Raw genomic sequence first — 22666 nt, forward strand, 5'->3', positions numbered from 1 at the left:
TGCTGGAGTTTATGAGTTGCTGTTTTTTTAGCGGATTCTGGCAGCAGAAACTCCACCGTTTGTCCTCTGGGTTCATTTGCAGCCATAAAAACAAAACTACAATCAAACGGCGCGATCTCAGCACAGAGACACATTAAGGTTTAAACGTCCTCATTACCGACCGGCGGGCAGAGGTGCGGTAAAACGGCTGCGGATCCGGCTGCACCGCTGCAGCACAGCCGGGTCTGGAGGTGTGAGGAGGAGGGAGGCAGAGTTCATACTGTGACCTTGAGAGGAAACTGCAGGGAGGAGAGCTCAGTGAGACTGATTACACAGCGCCTCAGGTCTACAGCACACAGAGAAAAATCACTGCACGGCTCCTCAGGCCTGTTTGGAAGATAAGGAGCTCCCCCCGTTCCTATTACTGACTGAAGCTGCACGTATATATTTCCTTTTGTCTTTTCTAAAACCCATCCAGGCAGAATGAGTGCAGCTGAGCGCTCTGTTGTCTCTCAGTAATCCTTCATGTTTGATTAAAAAACTCCCACACTCTCGCTCTTTGTTCAGCAGGTGCTGAAGGTAAAAGACAAAAAAAGCTTTTCTAATGTGTTCCTTTAACATGGAGAGGAAACAACGTTTCTAACCCAACGATGGAAATAAAACCTGATTTTGTTTCTGTATTTGTGAGACTTCAACTCCTCTCTGCTGGGGAACGTTGTTTTCTATCAGTGGTGGCTACATTTCTGTCGCTAATAGCCGAGCTAATTTTTCGCTTTAAGCTAACTGTGAAAAGGTTTACCACAATTTGCTTCTATAAATGTATTAATTCAAAAGTGTTAACTGAAGACAAAAAAAAGTTTATTCAAACTTTAGCAGTCATTGTTATTCTCAGCTAATATGCTAACGCAATAAAGGTGAAGCTAATTTTCCATTTAGCCCTTTAGCTAACTGTGAAAGCCTTTAGCTCCCTTAGCTTCCCCTAAATTAAGTTTTCTGGATAAATACAGTAATTTACTTGGATCTTTTGTAATCTATCAGTTAAATAAAGTTCAACATCTGTGTTGAAGTTTCTTTTATCAACGGTTGAGAATTCTTAAAGTAGTTATGCTCTTATTTTGAAGGGGTGAAGACTCGTTACGTAGCAGGTACATTTCCTCTCTTCATATTTGCTCTTAACTTTTAAAATAAAGTACAGGCAGTAAAGAACAAGATATAAACAAATCTAGTAGATAATAGTTTACTGAAGATGTAAATTATATGTTAAAAATTGAGGCTCGTTGTTTTTCAGACATTTTGAATTAAAGTTAGCGCTTTAGCATTTGTTTCTGCTAAGTCCAGTGTTGGTGTAGCATGTTAGTGACAGAGGAACTATTGTTTATGATTGGTGCTTTAGGGTTAGCGACGCTAACGTTTTAGCTAGCTGAAATATTTTCACCTCTCTGGTCTGATAAAAATGAAATAAATCCTTCAGGATCTGCAGGTTTTGGTTTCTGTTTCCTCTCAACGTCTCGACTCTGATCTGCTTTTGTTCTCGTTTTTGTTTTTCTCTGCTCAGAAAGGTTTTCAGAAAGAACAAAATCCTGGAAACTCAATGAAGGGAAGACAGGTCCTGAACTTCCAGCTTGGTTTCAGTTTCTGCTCACTGCAGGCAGGATGAACCTGTAGCCTCCCAGATCCATCAATATCCCCGATCAATACCTGTATGGATCAGGCCCAATCATCTCTGGTCATCTGGCTGCTGTAATCAAACTCTGCTTCTCTTAAAATGATCACAGCTCAAATCGACACAAATTAAATCTGCAGATCGGACCCGGAGCTTATCAATACGTCCCGATCGATGCTGCGATCGATGGAGCTGAACAGGAAAAATGTTCTGGTTTTCTGACAGCGGCGCTCCGACCGGAACGTGAAGGGAGAGTCCTGACAGAAAGCAGCAGTTCAGTCTGAGGACGAGACGAATCACTGAGCGACTGCAGAGTGAAAAGTTTTCAACTATTTTCAGCTTGAATTTTTTCTGCTTTATTTTCCTTTTTCCATTTTTAAGTTATTTTCCAATGTCAATAATTTTAATAATGTATTTCTTTCATTTACACGTTTTCATTTACAAAATTATTTTCAAATTTTTCAACCTTCAAATTTTTACTTAGGTTTTAAAAACAATTTTCTTTTTATTAAAATTTTATGTTTTATTTACAAATAATTTTTCAATTTTAAAATAATTTTTAGTTTGAAATGTTTTATTCAATTTAACAAAAATCAGTTTGATTATTTATTTTAAGTTTATTAATTACTTTTCATCTTAAAGTCTATTTTTCATTTTAAATTTTATGATTTTTATGTTTTCCAAATAGTTGTTTTTATTATTTTAAAAGTAGTTTTTTTGTTTCAGAAATATTTCAGATTTTATTTTTATTCAGTTCACTTAATTTTTTGACATTATTTTTTAGTAACAAAATTGTTTTTATTCAGTTAAAAAACCAAACTGTTTAAAATGGAGAAACCTCGAAAAGTTGAAAACTGTCCTGTTTGATGAAGGAGGCTCAGATGTTTTGGCTCAAATACAAACAAATACAAACATGAAGGTGTGTGTGTGTGTGTGTGTGTGTGTGTGTGTCTCCCTCTCTCTCTGTGTTTCTCTGTGTGTGTGTGTGTGTGTGTTTCTCTCTCTCTCTCTGTGTTTCTCTGTGTGTGTGTGTGTGTGTGTGTGTCTCCCTCCCACGGCTGTAACCTGCTTGTTGGTGTTCAGTTGGTGGCTTCTGTTTGACACGGCGGCTGTAAACAACAACAACCACAACAAGGTGGAAGATGAGAAGAGAGAGAAACCCTAAAAGACTGGCGGCGTCCTGAGAGCCGGATAATTACTCTGAGATCCAGAAACAGAAACAGAACCGGAACCAGAACCGCTGCACGCAGGCAGAACAGAGGCTGTAATTAGACGCTGCTGCTGCTGAATCAAATCTGCTTCACACTGAGACTCTGAAGATGTTCAACATCTTCGGCTCAGTGGGAATTTAAGCAGCTTCACACAAACTGCAGGAACATGGCAGGAGGAGCAGAGACGTTACCGTGGCGATGAAACAGGAACAGGAGCCCTGATGTCGGATTAAAAGGCTTCATTAGCCTAGCGCTTAGCGCGGTGTTTAACTTATTTATTCTATTTATTATAAATGAGGCTGAACGGCGGGTAAGTCATGCTGCCTTGCAGTAAGAACGTCCTAGTCCATACCTCAACCTGAGGTCGTACTGCTGGTTCTCTCTGGGTTCTCCAGTCAGGCTGACCCGTCTCTGAATCAGAACTTTATGGGCCTAAACATTTTACGTTTTTTAAAAATTTATTTTTAAAGAGTTTTTTAATTCCTGAACAATAAGCCAAGCTGAGGCGGCCACACTACTGCTAATGAGCTAACAGTGGTGCTAGCTTTAGCTTAGCATGCTAACTTCTGCTATCTTTAGCATTAGCAGAACTAATATTTATGACTAGTGCTTTTGAGTCAGCGGATCCGTCATGTTTTATCTCATCTCTCATATTTTCTACATCATTCCTGCTTTTTCCTGGTGGGAACAGGAAGTTGCCTTCATGTCTGTAATCATGTCTGTGTTTTTCTTTTCCTCTTAGTGGGAGCAGAACATCCTCCCTGCAGCCGGAACCGACATCCCGACCCGCTTCTGATGAGGGAAACATTTATCTGAGTTCTTCTCTCCAGGGCCGGAGCTGAACTGACTCCATGATGCTGGAGCTGCTAATGAGCCCAAAGACCCGCAGCACCGAGAACCGCTGTGTGGGCCAGCAGAACGGCCGCCGCTGCAGCAGCAGAAGCCGCAGCATCAGAGGCTGCAGCATCAGAGGCTGCAGCATCAGAGGCTGCAGCATCACAACTGTCACCACTAAATATTTATTTTCTTTTTTCTAGTCCAAATATTTTATCACACTTAAAAAAAGACAAAACTAACTCAGTGACTTTTCAGATATTATCCCATTAAAAGTAAAGAACTGGATCCTCTGGCTGATTATTCTGTTATGATTCATGTGTTGCTGTAACTTGATCAACGTTTTCCATGAACTTGTTCTTTTACGGAATTTTTGACCTAAATAAGCTCCCATATTTTGCTGAAACATTCGCTGTAAGTTAGTTTAGTTTAGTTTAAAGTGCATTAAAACATTCTCAGTCGATCCAGATGAATAAGATTTGCTCATATTGGGAGTTTTGAATCTTCAGCTGATGGAGTTTAAATAAAGGGAACAAAGTCTTTTAGGACTGGAGTTCTCCCCTCGTCGCTCCCTCTAGGCGTCCATCATCTCTTCATTTTGGCCCAAATTATCTTTTAATAAGCTCCCTGAAGGACGAGTGGAGTGGCGCAGCAGAACATTAACTCCTGGCTCGTTCTCATTCCAGTCACCGACGAGTCGCGCTTCCGGCGCTGGAATTAATGCGGCTTCTCAGAATATGAAATAAGTCAGCAGCATCAGAAAGCATCGCCCAGGAGGAGGAGAAGAAGAAAAGCTCTGGAGTTTAAAGGAGCGAGCCGGAGCGGCGCTGCCAGAGGTTCTGGACGGCCCGGAGAGCAAACCGCCAAACTTCACAAGATGTTTTACCTTACGCTGAACTTTCCATTAAACTTTACAGAGAACTGGATCTCTGCTGCCCTTCAGAGCAGCCATATTGGTTCATATTGGTGACCTTTGACCTGCTAACTGAGGACTTAATTTTTTATTTAAATTGTTTAAGATCAAATCAGTTTTATTCCTAATATGGAAAATTTCCTAAAAGCAGAACCTGGATCAGTTCATTTCCATTTTAATTTTATTTTTCCCTCTTTTTACATTTTCTTCCTTTCTTTCTTTTATCCATTTTCACTTCTATTCTTTGTTTTGGTAATTATTTTTACTTTTTATTTCTTTATTCGTTTCTATAATCCAGATTAACGTTCATCAGGAATCATCCTGTTTCTAGATCCTCATCGGATCGATGAACAAACAGATCAGGAATAAATCGGATCCAACTCTGTTATCTGAAGGAGCAGAAGTCCAGTTCTAACACACACACACACACACACACACACACACACACCCTCACACACACACACACACACACACACACACACACACACACACACCGCTGTGACCTACGCGTGTTGCTGGGCTGCAGGTCCATGGGGATCATCATCTTGGTTCTGGTTCCCCTCCTGGCCGTGACGGACCGGTCCAGAGTGGAGATGCCGCTGGACGCCTCGTCGGCGTCGGCTCCTGGAGGAAACGCCGCGTTATTCTCTGAGCAGAACTCTGAGGTTCTGCCGGGAAGCGCCTGCCGGTACCTGAGTGGCTGCTTTTGCTGCCCATCTGGCTCTCTGATTGGCTGTGGGCCACCTGGGGGCGGTCCTGGCAGGCCTGGAGCGGCGAGTCGCGTCCGGACGGGGCGATGCTGGGCGCCTTCTCCAGGTTCTTCATCTCCATCTCCTCATGATGGATCCACAGGTCCGGCGGCCGCAGCTCCTTCTGGCTGCCCTTTCGCTTCCCGGCGCCGTGGCTCGCCCGCTTCCTGCCGGCCGCAACGGGTCAGAGTCAGTTAACGGGTCAACGGACCAAACAGAAACATCAGAACCACACTGCATTGACCATGACATGCTGGAGAGCTGGGTTGGACTCTGGTCCACAACTGGTTCCAGTCTGAAGAACTGGAAGAACTTCTCACTGAGACAGAAATCACATGAGGAGTTCCCCAAGGTCCAAAACCAGAACCCCTTAAAATCTATCAGGAACAAGACAAGAACCTTCATGGCTAATATTTACAACCGAAGTTCTGTCTGTACAGGAACGATGTAGAGCTATAGATCTAGAATTATACATCCAGAGTTATAGATCTAGACTTATAGATCTAGAGTTATAGATCTAGAGCTTCAGTTATCACAGATAAAATCTGTGTTTGGACCTTCAGAGTCACATAAAAATGGTTAGAAAATCAGCCTTCTATCAGCTGAAAAACATTTCAATCTGCTGCTGTTGCCATAGCAACCTTCCAGACCTCTCAGGTCTTCTGGTTCAGAACCAGAACCAGACATGGAGAAGCAGCATTCAGCTTCTATTCACCACAGATCTGGAACAGTTGGTTCCAGCTTTTCATCACTTTTCTGCATCTATTTTGTGATGTTTTCTGTTTGTTTATGTTTTATTGTGAAAAGTGGATTAAATGTGTCACAGATAAACTATCATGAAACATGTAAAAAATGAGCACAGAGTCAGAGGAGCGTCTTACTTCCTCTGCTGGGAGGACGAGCGGTGGATGCAGACGAGCGCCGTGACGACGACCACGCTGATGGCGCCCACGGAAACCAGGATGATGACCAGCAGGTAGCTGTTCTTCTGAGGCGTGACGCTGCCGTGTGGCGGACGCATCTGACCAATGGGAGACTCTGGAAACATCGGGGGCGGGGCCAAGATATTAAAAACTAAACTCTGAAACTCCTCCTGTGATTTTATTTAGACTCAAACATTCATCTAATAAAACGGATCAAAGGTTAGTAAATACAGTTAAAATACTAAAAAATGTCAGATTCAGAATATTTCTATAAATAAGTAAATAAATGAGACCTTATAGGAATAAAATGGCACAGAAAGTTAAAATAGAAAAAATATAAATAAAAGAAAATATAGCCAATGCTCAAACAAGATCAAAAAGGAAACATGATTGAAAGAAATAAAAAAATAATATCAATAAAAACAGATAAAATAAATAACTGAGCAGGTTGGTTGTGACATTATTTAAATCTTTAGTTGCTGTATTTAAGTTGTTAGTTACTTCTACAGTCTGGTTAGAAAGATGTTGGAGTAGGGGATATGAGGCTCAGCCATTATGATGGATGGAAGAGACGGTCGCCATGGTTACGCAGACAAAAGTAAAGGCAGGTTCAACCAGACAAGTGATGGAGAAAAGTTCAGGAAAAGCAACGAGCCGCTGCATGATGAGCGGCCATGTTGAATGAGTCAAAGGACTTCAGGTGATCCGTCTGCCTGGAGGGAAAGAATGAAAAACCAGAGGACCGAAACATCAAGCTGACCTTGGAGGAAAAGAGACCCAAGGAGAAGAAAGGAGGAAAAAAACCCAGTGAAGGTGGAGAGAAGACGGATGAAAGGAAGAAATGAAGAAAAATGTTGGTGCGATGGAGAGAGGCCCTCCAGCTCTCCTCCATTCGCTCGTCTCTCCCAATGAAAAGCTCCATCCATCAAAGCTTCCCGCTGCAGACCACGACTCCACGCTGCTTTCCTTTAAACTTCCATCTAATAGAGCCGCCTCTCGCTGCCCGCCCTCCGTCTGCCACATTCTGCATTGATTTGGTTCTGCAGTCGAGTCGCCGGCGCTCTGAGGGAGCGAAGCCGCAGATCGTTAAAGTCTAACTCCTCTGTTGTCGTCGGCGGGCGGAGAAGTTGAGGAGACTCGGTCAGGACGGGCAGACTAATTACTCTCCCAGGCGGAGAGGAGGAAAAGACTTGATTAATGACCTCCGATCATAATTATCCCTCCGCTGAATGAAAACATTTAACACCTTGTTAAGTTAATGCACCTCAGCTCCTGCATCACCTGCTGATTTATGAGACAACCGGAGCCGACGTTTATCTGAACAGACCACTCTGATCAAGCTAACGCTGCTAACGCTAAAGGTACTGAAGCTAACGCTGCTAACGCTAAAGGTACTGAAGCTAACGCTGCTAACGCTAAAGGTACTGAAGCTAATGCTGCTAACGCTAAAGCTGCTGAAGCTACAGGTGCTAAAGCTAAAGCTAGTGTTTCATAGTAAAACTCATAATCAGGTTTTATTTAAACCCCAGAATGTCAGGAAGCTGTGAAAACCTGCAGCAGCCGCAGTTTATGACGTGTTTTAGATGTTTATTCAGATGGAGACGAAACAGGAAAGTTTTCTGATAATTAATAATCAGCTGAGTAGTTGGAGTGTTTTATTTTATTTTTTTACAAAAATATGAAGACAAGTTTGAATTTTCTCCGTAACGCTGCCCTGAAGGTAAAAGACTGAACAGGTCCAGAATGTGTGGGGTCTGCAGAGATGTTAGCTGACGTCCTGGATGAAGGGAAGATCTGAAAAAGCCCTTCAGGTCCAACAGGTTTGGTTTAACTACTTCATCCATTGAAACGGTAAAGTGACATCATGCTGCCACCGCCGTGCCTCAGGAGCAGAGAACTGAAACTCTTTCATTGCTGCTTTCAGCTAAAAGAAAAAAGGCAACAACTTTCTGAGTGGGATTTGTCTGCAGGCTTGCATGTTGGCTCCAGGAGGAAGAACCAGTTTCAAACAACCTGCTAAAGAGCTGAAAGAAAAATGAACTTTTCAAAAATGATTCTGTTGCCTCCATTTCTGAGACGCAGCTGACGGGTGAATTTTCTCCTGTTACATTTGTACTTTAACTGAAATGAACAATATGCAGCTAAAAAAGGAAAGTGCAGAGAAAGTGAGTGGCTGCTCTCATAAGCTACTTGAGGGAAGATTTAGGAAATTACAAAGGCTAAAGATGTTAATGCCTCCATTATAGCTGCTGAAATGCCATTTTCCCTCCTGCATAAATCGCAGATATTTTTAACTTTAATTGCTTGGCGCCATCAGCAGACGTATACTTCTTGACAACCGCGAGCGCCGGCCTCCCGTGGGAAAAGAAAGGGAAAATTAAGAAGCAGCAGAAGTATGGCTGCTGCAGCATGGCGCCACCCAAACCGCCGCCGCGTGCCGCCGTCCAATCAGCAGCTGGTCTGCAGGAAGTGACCTTTGGTAAAGAGTCAAACGGCTCATCTTTTGCAGGCAGGACGACGCTCTGCGACACAAAGACGAAGCAGCGATAAAGATAAAATACCATTGAGCTGACGAACGAGGATCCGACCCGCCATAAAGCCAGAGGAGGTCAGAGGTCAGAGCGGAGGGATTTATGGCGACCGCCAGCATCAGGAACAATGTCTGCTAAGAGTTTACGCTCCTCACTGTTCAGCTGCCGTCCAAACAGAGGCAGCATCAGCCCCAGATATTGACTCTGACCTCTGACCCCTGCAGGAAAACCAAGCCAACAATTTCTTTCCAGGGAGCAATAAAAAGAAAACGGTTGGGATGATCCTGGTGATTTACTGCAGCAGGCCGGGCTTTTAGACCGGCTTCAGTCTGCAGCGGGGTCAGGAGGTTACAGCCATTATTAGCTTCAAGCTAGTCATTAATGGACCACATGACTGAATTAACTGGTTCTCATCTGAGCAGCAGTGCTCAGCACCGCAGACTGACAAGTCAGACGACATAAAACCCTAAAACAATAATTATAAACATCATTTATGATCAGTTTGGTTTGTGGAAAAGAATTTATCCTTGGAGATCCGCTAACGCTAGAAAACTATGCTAACACAGCGGTTAGCAGAAGCTAATGCTAAGGCACTATCTTTATATGGCATTTAGGGGAAGCTAATGCTAAACCCAAAACCAACAAGGTATTTAGAGGACACTGCTACAGCAATGCACTATACCAACATAGTCACTTTACCAGCATGGGATTTAGCAGAAGCTAATGCTAAAATGCTATTTAAAACAGTATTTAGCAGATGCTAATGGCGAAGCACTAAATTTTACAATGTAGATGTTTTATTTCACCCTTATCAAAGTCAAGTTTATAAATTTTTCTGCATATTTTGCGCTTCAGGAAGTGATTCTTTTGAACTGACCTTTCACTCATGGTTTCGGTTTTATAGTTGTTCCGTTTTGCTAACTCTGTTGCTAATGTTGCCTAATTGACCAGAGTAAGAATTCAGACATCAGTAGATTTTAAACAGTAGAACTACAGCAGTGCATTCTGGGTACAGAATAAACGCCATTAGCTGCAGCGCATCCCGGGGGGGAGCGTGAAGAGAGGAAACGGAACTGGTCTGTAAACAAACTCCAAAATAAGAGCATGAATATAAACACTGACAGCCACGTCTTCAACGCAGATGTTGAAGTTTTATCAGCTGAAAGTTTGAAAAACAGCCAAGAAAATAAACATTTATCTGGAAATAGTTTAGCAGAAGCTAAATGCGTTAAACGTTTTCAAAGTTAGCAAAAATGTTAAATTAGCTCTAGCGTTAGCGCTCTGCTGTGATTGTAGCAGCAATCTGGACGGGTTCAGGCCCGGCGGTTTTGCCGTCCGGCCCAGTAAAAGGTTCTGACAGCCGGAACCGGCTGAGAAGCAAAGATGTGGTTCTGGTACCGTTGATGCTGCTCCTGTCGATCGGGTTGGTGTCGGACGGCCAGAAGGCGTGTTCTCCCCGACCTGCAGGGCAAAGGTCAAAGGTCAGCACAAACAGAACCAACAGAACCAACAGAACTAACAGAACCTGGAGTTTGGACCTTCTGGACACCATTTGGACTTTTCAGAATCGCTGTTTGTGAATCTGGATGTTCTGATCGGGTCCAAAGTTTCAGTTTCTGGAAAAGCTGAAGATTTTTTCTGTTTTGATCTGCAGGTTTATTTTCTCTACATTCTGATGGTTTAATTAGTGATTTAAATAAGTGACTTTAGGTGGTTTAAAACATGTTGGATTTAAAGTGTTGGTAGCTGAACACTTTTACCAACACTCAGGTTCTGTTAGTAGTTTTAGTAAGAACAGACAGAAACAGTAAAGCTGAATATTTCATCTCATGTCAGTAAATTTAGGATGAACCGATTGGTAATCTGAGCCAATATCAATATCCGATATTAATACTACTAATATGGTCGACAAATAATATTTATTGTCTTAACATAATTTTTTGGAAACAAACTTTATGTCATCCCAGGTTTACTTATCGGACCGATATCGATATGTTAAAGAAATCGTCTGATTCCGATGCTCATTCCGACATATCGTACATTCGTATCCTGATCATTTCAGCTGATTTCGTCCAGATAGCGGCTGAATCGTTCTCCCTACACACCAATCATCGTTACTCTTCAGGTTTCACATCACAAACTTGGCAGCGAAGAGCTAAATGTTGCTAAAGCAACCATAAGGTTTCCTCTGCAGCTCTGCTGATGACGCTCTGCTGTTGGTGTCAGTCCAGCCAACAGCCGACTGAGATTCTGCTTCACACTGATACTGAAACTCATTACAGTTTAGATTCACAGGCTGCAAAACGGCGTTTTTATTCCCAGCCTTCATGTCAGAGGCTCATTAGCACCAAGCTGTGTGTTTGTTGATGAATGAACTCAGTGAAGGGAACCTTAATTACATCTGAGTTCAACAGATAAACTTCAGTATGGTTTCAAAAACAGCTCAGTGCCATTACCTCTTCTTCTCTGGTTTTTATCTGCCTCTGTGAAAGGAGAAGTTATTGTGTTGCTTAATTAGCAAACGGTTTTTTGCTTCGATTCACAGAAACAAAGTTGTTTGGATAAATCAGAGAAACCAGAGGAGCTGCTTCTGTTTTTATTTTTCTGTGAATGGTTTCCTGTGATGATGCTGGCAGCTTTACTCCAAACAAAGAAATGTAAAAATGTCCTTTTAAAGTTGTTAAGTCTGGTTTTAGTCATCTCTGGAATGCAATCACATTAATATACCAAATAAAAAGATTGTTTTTCACTCCCTGAAGTTGAATCAGACCAAACTTCTCTTGTTTTAGCTTAAACAAAATTATTTCTACCAGAAGGACCATTTAATGATAGAAAAATAGGAATAACTTTAGTGATTCTGACCAGAAATAAGAAAACAAGTTTGGTCTGATGTCACATAACGTCTGTAACATTAAAAGTTAACTTACTTTTTAAGACTTTTTAAGACTTTTCTAGAACCTTTATGAACTTTAAGACCCGTAGCTCCACAGAAATGTACGAACTTCATCCAGCCAACTGGAGATAAATTTGCACTTACCCACCATAGACCCCAAAAAACTAGCTAACAGCTAGCTAGCAAGGTTATGTTAGCAGTGAGTAGCAGTGACTTCAACTGCCTTGAGTCACAGGATGAAGTTAAAATGTCTGAATGTGACTCAAACTTTTGCCTGAGAAAAATCTCCCCCAAGAAAAAAGAAAAGTAGAATGTACACAATTAAATAGTCAAGATAAAATTTAAGATATGTGGTTAACAAATTAAAGGTCAAAGGTCAGACATTTTAAGGCCTTGATTTTAGAATTTAAGACCATTACTAATGAACTTTAAGATTTTTATCTCCTCATAAATGTACAAACTTCGTCCAGCCATCAGGCAATAAACTCTTAAAAGCTAGATAGCCAGTTAGCAAAAAGAAAATACACAGAATATGTAACTTGAATAACTTATTTTAAATAAATTTAAGACATTTTAAGTCTGTCCGCAGATGGGATGAATCGTACCTTGATCGTTGGCCATCTTGTCTGGAAGCTCCACTGGAACAGCAGCAGAAACAAACGAATCAGAAACAGAAGAACCAAAAACTCGACTGCAGCCTCTGGTTAAAAGCTGACCTACCTTTAGCCGTCCTGAACTGCACCGGCTCCGACAGAGGTCCCACTCCTTTGGCGTTTTTGGCCTGAATCCTGAAGTAGTAAACAGTGTCCAGGTTCAGATCCACGACCTGGTGGGTCAGTCGGTCGCCGCTGATGGCCTCCATCACCCAGTCATCAATCGGGATGTTCTTATCCAGGGTGTAGTACAGGATGTAGCCTGTTTGGGAACGGATGTAGAGAAAGTTTGATATGTGGAGGTGCCTGGTGTGTGTGCTGTACTGGATGTTCTGTGCGGCCTGCCGGGTTGTTTGATTCGTCCTGCGGGACGCTCCGGGAGCAGAACAGCTCGTTAAAATCAAACGGGACGGCACTGAAGCCAACTGCCCTCAGGAAGAGAGCAGGAACAATGGAGGGGAGCGTTTCATATGGAGACACAAACTATTCAAGTCTTTACTCTCAGAGAGTTGTCTTCCAATATTTACCAACAGAGGCAGAAAAGATGAGGAGAAATAAAAAAGGTGTGTGTGCTCTGCTGTGTGTGTTGGACCTGTGATCCGTCCGTTAGCTTCCATCGGCGGCTGCCAGCTGATCAGAACGGCACGAGGGCGTCCTTCCCGACTGATGACCGTCAGATCTTTGGGGGCGGAGCTTGGAGCTGCCAATCAGACATGGAGACAGGTCAGCAAAATGTGGAACTGATCTTTTCCAGGGGTGTGTGACGGAGTTCCTCAGGGTTCTGTTCTCGGATTAATTCTTTAAAAGTTTCCTTTTCTCATAACATTCTTCAACCATTACTTTTTAGGGATGCACAAAATATGATCAATATCTGTATCAGGAAGTTTGTTATTTTTTAACATTATATTTATATTTATTTTTTATATTACATTTATTTTTTAACATACTGATTAAAAAGCAAAACTGGGCTGATATCAACAACCCATGTTTATGTTGTTGTGTTTTAGCAGAGAAGCAGCTCAGGAGGTGCAGTAACTTTGATATGGTGTTAAAATGTAGGGAATTATCAATACAAGATAAATAATATCAATACATATCAGTTAGCGTCCACTGTTCAGTTTAATTTGTCATATTAAACTGATATATGTCATAAAACACTGGAGACATCAACATTAGAAAGTGCGACCAGGTTCTGGTTCCAGAAGTTTTCCGGTACCATTTCCAAACAGATTGAGGTTTTCAGTGTTAAACTCAAAAAATAATTTGTGTAAAAACCGGAACTCCAGGAAATGCTGAGTCACTGGTTGCTATAGTAACTCCCTCCTTTACTGTTCCAAGGTGGAAATCACCATAGCAACCAGTGACTCAGCCCTCAGTCTGGTTCTAACTGGGCTCAGCAGATTCTTCTTCTATATGAATCCACCTTAAAGCAGCTTTAAACTCACAGAATGAAACTTTCTTAATCTTTAAACGGCAACTTGCTGTGAGGAATAATTATACATTTTAGTTTAATTTCTAATTATCAAGTTTAATTTAATCAAAAAAACAACAACAATCCCTAAGAGAAATGAAATGTTGTCGTAACTCATTTCTTCAGAGTTGCTGTGGATGTTGATACTATGAACAGGAAGTACTTGCAGTAGCAGTCAGTCTCACAACAACTCTGAAGAGGCCTCTGACTGAAGACTGTTAGCCTGACAGTCTGATGCTAACAAGTAAATATCCAGGCAGCAGATTCTGATGAGACATTCAGTTGCTTTGCTGTAGCTGCTGCTCTTTAAATCCCCGTCTGTCCGTCTGTCTAGAGATGTTGGAGTTGGGATCTGATGAACTTCCTCTTTCTCTCTGAAGAATTTGAATTCATTGAGTTACAACATTTATTTTCCCTGTGGGATTAAAAAAATATTTTTGAATTAAGATGCTACCAGTTGTAAAAACAATACCTTGTTGCTATGGTTACACATCATAACAACCTTCTGAAAGAACACCTGCATGGCGTCCAAACTACCTCAAACTTTATTACATTAAATTGTGATGTTTTGCCTTTTTCTTCATTCTGGTTGTTTTTGGGTCAAACTGAGGGGCAGCTGGGCAGAGCTGAGGCGTTCAGGTGAAAACGGTTCTGTGAGTGATCCCGTCCCGCGGTGAGGTCCAGTTCAGGTGACGTTTGGCTTCCAGGCAGCTTTTTATTCCAATAATTTGCAGCGTTTTAATGATTGTGAAGCTTTCATTAACTTCCCAGTCAGGCTCCTCCCGCAGTGAAAATGTCAAGCCTCTCCACCTCCTTTCGACCTCCTCGTCTCCATGGAAACCAGATGGCAGGGTCTATCGGACCTTTCCTAAGTGCCGTCTTTATGAATTTCCTTCAGCGACAAAAAGGGCCGCTTGGTGTTTTTAAGTTTCCCGGCAGGACGCAGCTCAAAGCTCGTTTAATGAAACCGCTTGTTAAATCTGACACTCGGAGCTGAAGGAAATTACAAGTTCCAGCCGAGTCCATGAGTGATGGTGACAACCTGTACTTCTCCTAAACACAGCCGGGGACAGAACTGCTTCCAGGACTGGATCAGAAATGATTAACAGCTTGAAATCAGTGCTAATAGCTGACCTGACAAATCATCCCTAATAATGCAAATAGTGATAATAACAAAGTTCTGGATTAATCAACTCATGGGTAAAGGGATAAACACCATGGGAATGTGCCGAACACCCACACCGCGCTTTCAGGAGGTAAAGTGAAGCTTTTAGCAGGAATCCAGACTTTCTAAAGGCTCCAGTTTCATCTTCGAGTTACTGATGAAAAGAACGAAGCTTTTATCAGAGTAATGCAGGAATAAAGAGCCTTACAGCAGATCACTGCAGGGACGCTGCAAAGTAAAAGCTTTAAACCGAGCGGCTGAACATGTGATTCCATCTAAAATGGTTTCCTTCAAACTTTTATGTTGGAGCGTAAAAACTGCAGCGAACTGGAATAATGTCGACTTAAAACCTGGAGAACAAATATTCATTACAATATGATTACATTTTTACTCCCATAATTAAACTAATAATTAAACAATATAAACTTTATTTAAAATACTATTTTCCTGTTTGGAAAGAGCAGACAAGATATCAGAGTAGAAATATCAATATGAGCCTCTAATTCATTTTCTCAACTATCACTGATGTTCTTCTGTTTGTTTCTTCATTTGTTTTTGATCCAAATGTTATGACTATAAAGAGTAATTCTAAAAGAATAAATATGAATAAAACTTCTGAATTTTAATCAATAAATTATCCGGATATTCTTCATATTCTAGCTATTTGAGTTAAAATTCATATTTCTGTGTGATTTTGTAAGACAGAGTTTAGAAACAGCACTTCAATCCTCAAACGTTGAATAAAAACACTTTTAGTAACATTTCTCTGCTCTCCAGCGTTTCAAGGAAAAACCATTTTAGATGTTAAAGTTAAACAGAATCAAGTTCCTCTGAATCTGCTGTAATTCAGACGTTTCTCTGAAACGACTCTTCTTGTTTCTGTTTGACCTGCAGACCTTTTTCTGAAGCTCTTATCTCCGACGCGTGGCTCTCAACAGGTGTCTATTGTCTATTTTGACCAGGGAAGCGGCGGCGCTACAAGCTGTGATAAAGGCACTCCTTCCTCTCTGTTGCTGTGAAACTGTTTTGTTGTGAGAGATTGTCTGTTTAAAGCCTCCTGAGTCGGCCGATCAGTGACAGACTGAGTGGACTCGCTCCATCTGCTGACTCTGAATGTCAATGTATTCCAGCGGGCCTCAGGGAGCCGCTGGGCTAATGCCGTTCACGCTTAATTGGGTGACAAATCCGGCAAACACGATTGTATACATCCTGAGAGGTGGAAGCGTGACATTTTGATTCCGGCCGGCAATGTTGCAGACGGTCGTCGTGTTGTTGCCGGGAGAGAGAGGGAAGTTTATGATGATTCTTCACTGAACCAGAACGTGTTTTCAGTCCATTGTTAAACTCCTTGTTAAAAATAATTGCTGTTCAGGAAGAAAATTCTGCAACTCATTGTTTTTGTTGCACCTGTTTTCCTGGAAGCTGCTGCGGATCATAATTTACCTGTAAACAGAAAACAGAGAAAAGAAAGTGGCTTCAAAGCAGGATTCCTGCAGGCTGCACATGAAAGATTCATCTCTTTGTTCCGTTTAAAGCCAGTGGATGAAAAAAGTTCATTTATTTCAACTTTCACTTGTTTCAGATCATCAAACAAACATTAATATCATGCAAACCCTCAAGAAAATCACTTAAACAGAACTGTCTGACATGAAGTAGGCTAAAAGTTATCAAAAAACAACACATAAAGCCTGACTCAAGATCTTCAATTCACTGAGACTTTAGAAAGACTTACAGAACCCTAAACCCTAAATCAACTTTATTTGTGTGAATAAACTGACTAAACTGGTTCTTAATGGTTCTATCTGTTTGTTTCTGTGCTAACGTTTATGTAAATATCTTAAATTTCGCAACATTTGACCTTAAACTGACTCAGTGCTGCCCTCTTTGGGTCAAATTATGGTTACAACACTTGAATTTTTGATGGCGTTTCTTAGATTTGTGTGATTAATTTCATTGTGAACCTGGAGTCTCACTGAGTGTAAACTAATAGTTTACATGCCGTCAATAAAATTTTCAATGAGACAAAACGTTGCTAGGTTTCTCACTCGTGGCTTTTGTTTTCCAAAAATAGTCGCCAGAGGGTTTAAAAGTTGGCTAAGTTGGCAACAGTTTTCATTCATCCTGACATCAGGCCCTCTGCTCACCTGGCCACGCCCTCTGTGTGTCTTGACTCCGCCCACTTTGGTGAAATTATTCAAAATGTGTCTGGGGGTGGAGCTAAAGTTTCACAGGAGACTTTGGGTGCATTCCCTCCAGTTCTGTTCAGTTCTGCTTTAATCCATCTCTGCTGCGGCTCAAATGCGTATGTGAACGTCAAGCGGACCAGAGACCGTAAAAAACAGCAGGAAGTGAACTAGCGCACAGGGCATTGTGGGTAAATACAAAAACAGAACAAACCTGCTAGCCTAGCGCTAGCAGGAGAAATTGTTTATGGTCTTTAGCCAAAGACTAAAGAGAAATCCTCCAACTGCTGAAATGTGACGCCTCCATTTTAGTTTCCATTTGATGAAAAAGGAAGTTGCACTCAGAGGTTTTTGTGTGGTTTCCTTCAGTGGTTCTTGGTGCAGCGCCCCCACAGGCCAGGAGGGGAACAGGTTGGTCAAGGAGTTTGGAAGTTTAGATCATAATCACTTTTCTTGGACGGATTTATTCCCTGAGTAAATGAAATCCTCATTTTAAAACTACCTTTTGGTTTACTTAGGTTCTGTTTGTTTTGATAATCTGTAACATTTAAATGTGACAAAATAAGAAAATAAGAAATAAGTTGCTTTTAAAACCTTTCATGTGACTTTTTTCAATAAAGATTCAAATATACCAACTTTTGGACAATAACTGGAGACGTGTACCTGCTTCATACGTCGTGGCGTGGGCCGTCATGCTCCAGGTGCTGGACCTCCGACCTTTGGTTACCATGACGGCGAACTCGTACATGGTGTTGGGTTTGAGTCCGGTGACGGTGTGGCTGAGAGCCGTGGTGTCTGCAGACTGAAAACACGGGTCGCTTCAGAAACTTAACTCTGCTGAAAGTTTGAATTAACCGAGTCTGAATATCCAGAGGCTTCAGGAACGTCAGCAGACGTTCAGAACGTTTCCGCCTGAGGATCTGATCTCCAGCGTTTCACGTTCATCGACGAGGCGAGAAGAAAATAAGAATATTGTGTTTTTATTTCCTCTGCTGCTTCCTGTGAAGGCGAACCGACGGCATCGATTTATTTTATTAGTTTCAGGTTTTATTCAACCTTTCTGAATATTGCAGTCAAGGTAGAGGTCAGAGGTCAAAAGAAGCCTGTCATGAAAATGACTGGGTTTCCGCAGTTATTAATAATCAAGTTTCATGGCAACTTTATCGAAAACAAAATAATGATTCTGTCAGCTGGAAACAAATTAAACGAGATTTAATGAAGAAATTCAGAAAAACTGAAAAAACTAAATTATTACCATCCAACCATCAATTCACGTGATCAGCTGTTGGTCATGTGACCAGCTGTTGGTCATGTGACCAGCTGTTGGTCATGTGACCAGCTGTTGGTCATGTGACCAGCTGTTGGTCATGTGACCAGCTGTTGGTCATGTGACCAGCTGTTGGTCACGTGATCAGCTGTTGGTCATGTGACCAGCTGTTGGTCATGTGACCAGCTGTTGGTCATGTGACCAGCTGTTGGTCATGTGATCAGCTGTTGGTCATGTGACCAGCTGTTGGTCATGTGATCAGCTGTTGGTCATGTGACCAGCTGTTGGTCATGTGACCAGCTGTTGGTCATGTGATTCAGGCGCCTCCAGCGAGTTTATCAGCGATATCAACATTACATCTAAAAATCGGCCCAAACTTTCATATTGTTGCATAACTAATAATTAACCAGTAATTCTTTCTTCCTAATAACTAGATTCTGTTTCCTTCAATAAATCTGCGGTGAAAGTGCAGCTAACCAAACCAGGTTCTGGTTTCACCGGGTCAAGCCGGTCCAGTGGTCGGTTCCGTCCTCATGCCAACACCAAGTGTTTAAAGTACAGGCGGCTCTGCTTGCTGAGAGCCTTCAAGCAGCAGCAGCAGGTTGTGGAGTCGCCCATTGTTCAGAGGAAACATTAATCAGCTAAAGTCAAAGCACAAGCAGCGTGAGCAATCAATCGTCCTGGAAACCAGAGCCGGGTTGGAGTTACTCTGAAACAACGTCAGCCAGAACTCACCTTGTACTTCCCGCTGGTCGAGACGCTGGACTTCCACTTGACGGAGTAATACCGGACCTCCGACGACTTCTGGTTCTTGGTCATGGAGTTGTCGGCCCAGGAGACGCGGACCGAGTCCGAGGACAGGGCTACGGCCTGGACTCCTACTGGGGGGATCATGGGAGTGCTGGTGTCTGGCATGGGAGTTGGGAATTTATCAAAGAGGTGGAAAAGGTCGTCCTCTAACGGGTCAATGGGGTCTGATTTACACCGCAAGCATGGGGTAAATTAACACAGTCATGATGGTTGACAGGAGGTGAAAGGTCGAGGAGGACGACAGGAGACAACAGAGGAGGAGATGATGAAGAGTTGAGGAGGAGGGGAGGAAAAAACCGGAGAGAAAACAGAGACAAAGAGTAAGAAATGTAAGAGACAAAACCAGCCAATCTACAACAGGAGGAGGAGCCAGTGACCGCAGGATGGTAGAGATTAAACAGCAGGGCGCCAACATGGCTGCCAATCAGAACCTGCCAATCAGAACCTGTCTTCATGTTGTTGAAGGTTTCCTGTGGATCAGCGGCTCCAGACGTTTACAGAGAACATGCTGCCATCAGCTGCTTCCCTCAACCAGCAGCCAGACGTTAAAACGTTTCATCTGCAGGTCTTCAGGCTTTCAGAAGGAGTTTCCACTCATTTCCACTCATTTCCACTCCACAATTAAAGACACTTCACTCAGATCTGTCACTGCTGGAGGCTTTTTAAATTTATTTATTTTTACTTTAATTTTTATTTAAATGTTCATTTCCACAAACAGCAACAGTTCTCCTCATTCCCACTCCAACACTAATCATGACGGATCTGTTTATTCATTTATTTCCTCTTAAAGTCTTTAATTGTTTCTGATTTTTGCAACTTTAAAACTTACAAATTAAAAGAAATTTTATCTTAGCAACTAAAACCTCCGAAACTTTTACTGTTCCCTGAACTAAATCAACTCCCTGAAAACCTGACACGTCTGGAAACTGTTGGATCCTTTAAACATTGTTTTGTCCTGTTTTTTGTTTGTAAATGTATCTATTATTGTTTTATTAATGTTTTAATCTGTCACTTGGAGCAGAAATAAACCTGTCTGCTCAGAACAGTTTTATTAGCAGGAGAAATCTGAGAGCAAGTTGCTCAAATATGCAAATGATTCATGAAAACATGAGAAAAAGTGTCAGAATACAAAGAAATACTTTTGGTAAATCTTCAGAAAGCCTGAAGAAGTATTGATCAAAGATTCAACCTTTATTTTTAATAAAATAAAGGCAGCAGAACATGAAGCTGATGAAGGAGCAGCTGAGGAAACTCCTGAAGGAAACGAGCTGCTCCGCCCATCCCAGCTCTGTGACCTTTGAACTACAGACTACAAAACCTCCTGCAAGCACAAACATCTGCATTACATTCAGCGTTTTCCACTTCGCCACGACTCAAGGTTATTTTTAGTCTCCTGCATTTATTAAACAAAAAGGCCAGAAGGGAAGCTGAGCGTCAGGAATGCAGAATAAATCATCTGCCAAACGACTGAATGAAGGCAGAAGTATGAAAAACAGAGATTAAAAACTCAGTAGAAATACAGAAAAAGAAGATTTTACAACAAATAGACAGACAAATATTATTTTAGCAATGTTTTACATTAAGAACCGTTTATTCTTCCACAGCTCTGGTCTATTAACCAATCGCACAAAGAACAAAGAACAAAGAACGGATGGATGGATGGATGCTCCGTTTTTTGTTCCATCCATCCATCTTCTTCCTCTTATCCTGGTCGGGTCGTGGGGTCAGCAGTTTCAGAAGGGAGGCCCAGTCTTCCCTCTCCAGTCTCTTCTTCCAGCTCCTCCAGGAATCCCAAGGCGTTCCCAGGAATCCCAAGGCGTTCCCAGGAATCCCAAGGCGTTCCCAGGAATCCCAAGGCGTTCCCAGGCCAGCAGAGAGACATCGTCCCTCCAGTGTGTCCTGGGTTTCCCCTCCTCTGGTGGGACATGAACTCCTCACCAGGGAGGCGTCCAGGAGGCATCCTGACCAGATGCTCCTCAACTGGCCCCTCTCGATGTGAAGGAGCAGCAGCTCTACTCTGAGTCCCTCCTGGATGACTGAGCTTCTCTCTCTAAAGGAGAGCCCAGACACCCTACGGAGAAAACCCATTTTGGCCGCTTGTATCCGTGATCTTGTTCTTTCGGTCATGACCCAAAGCTCATGACCATAGATGAGGGTGGGAACGTAGATCAACCGGTAAATCGAGAGCTTCGCTTTTTGGTTCAGCTCTCTCTTCACCACGACGGACCGGTACAGCGCCCACTTGACGGCAGACGCTGCGTCAATCCGCCTGTCGATCTCCTGCTCCCTTCTTCCCCCATTCGTGAACAAGATCCCGAGATACTTGAACTCCTCCACTTGGGGCAGGACACCCCCCCTGACCCGGAGAAGGCACTCTACCCTTTTCCAACTCAAGACCATGGCCTCGGATTTGGAGGCACTGGTCGCCATCCCAGCCGCTTCACACTCGGCTGCGAACCGCTCCAGCGAGAGCTGAAGATCACGACCTGATGAAGCCAAAAGGACCACATCATCCGCAAAAAACAGAGATTTGATCCTAAGGCCACCAAAACGGATCCCCTCAACACCTTGGCTGGTCCAGAGATTCTGTCCATAAAAGTAATGAACAGAATCGGTGACAAAGGGCAGCCCTGGCGGAGTCCAACTCTCACCGGAAACGAGCCCGACTTACTGCCGGCAATGTGGACCAGACTCTGACACCGGTCCTACAGGGACCTGACAGCCCGTATCAAGGAGCCCGGTACCCCATACTCCTGGAGAACCCCCCACAGGGCTCCCCGAGGGACACGAGCCTTCTCCAAGTCCACAAAACACATGTAGACTGGTTGGGCGAACTCCCAGAACCCTCCAGGACCTGCTGAGGGTGTAGAGCTGGTCCAGTGTTCCAGAACCAGAACCAGAACCACACTGCTCTTCCTGAATCCGAGGTTCAACAATCCGACGGACCCTCCTCTCCAGAACCCCTGAATAGACCTTGCCAGGGAGGCTTAAGAGTGTGACCCCCCTGTAATTGGAGCACACCCTCCGGTCCCCCTTTTTGAACAGGGGGACCACCACCCCAGTCTGCCAATCCAGGGGAACTGCCCCCGATGTCCATGCGATATTGAAGAGTCACGTTAACCAACACAACCCTACAACATCCAGAGCCTTGAGGAACTCCAGGCGGATCTCATCCCCCCCCGGGGCCCTGCCACCGAGGAGCTTTTTGACCACCTCGGTGACCTCGACCCCAGAGATTGGAGAGCCCAACCCAGAGTCCCCAGGCTCAGCTTCCACAATAGAAGACATGTCGGTGGGATTGAGGAGGTCTTCAAAAGTATTCTGCCTACCGGCCCACGACTGATGAGAGGAGCGGTTGGCGCTGCTGAGGTAAAACTGGACGTCCAGCGTCGCAATAAAGCTGCGGCCAGAACAGAATGCT

The 22666-nt window shown here is 43.0% G+C and overlaps 1 protein-coding gene across 1 annotated transcript in view; it reads right to left on the reverse strand.

Moving 5' to 3' along the window:
- The window catches only part of dcc (DCC netrin 1 receptor), a 143836-nt gene that overhangs the window by 15064 nt on the left and 106106 nt on the right, over positions 1 to 22666 (reverse strand). The window contains exons 17-25 of the mRNA XM_044096305.1: positions 19171 to 19409; positions 17832 to 17970; positions 12942 to 13049; positions 12417 to 12611; positions 12302 to 12334; positions 10202 to 10264; positions 6231 to 6387; positions 5293 to 5516; positions 5108 to 5224 (exon numbers count right to left, since the gene is read on the reverse strand). Coding sequence (XP_043952240.1) covers positions 5108 to 5224; positions 5293 to 5516; positions 6231 to 6387; positions 10202 to 10264; positions 12302 to 12334; positions 12417 to 12611; positions 12942 to 13049; positions 17832 to 17970; positions 19171 to 19409 — 1275 coding nt within the window. The remainder of the gene's footprint in view (positions 1 to 5107; positions 5225 to 5292; positions 5517 to 6230; positions 6388 to 10201; positions 10265 to 12301; positions 12335 to 12416; positions 12612 to 12941; positions 13050 to 17831; positions 17971 to 19170; positions 19410 to 22666) is intronic.

This window comes from Gambusia affinis, linkage group LG17, assembly GCF_019740435.1.
Source record: "Gambusia affinis linkage group LG17, SWU_Gaff_1.0, whole genome shotgun sequence".
NCBI classification, from domain to species: domain Eukaryota; kingdom Metazoa; phylum Chordata; class Actinopteri; order Cyprinodontiformes; family Poeciliidae; genus Gambusia; species Gambusia affinis.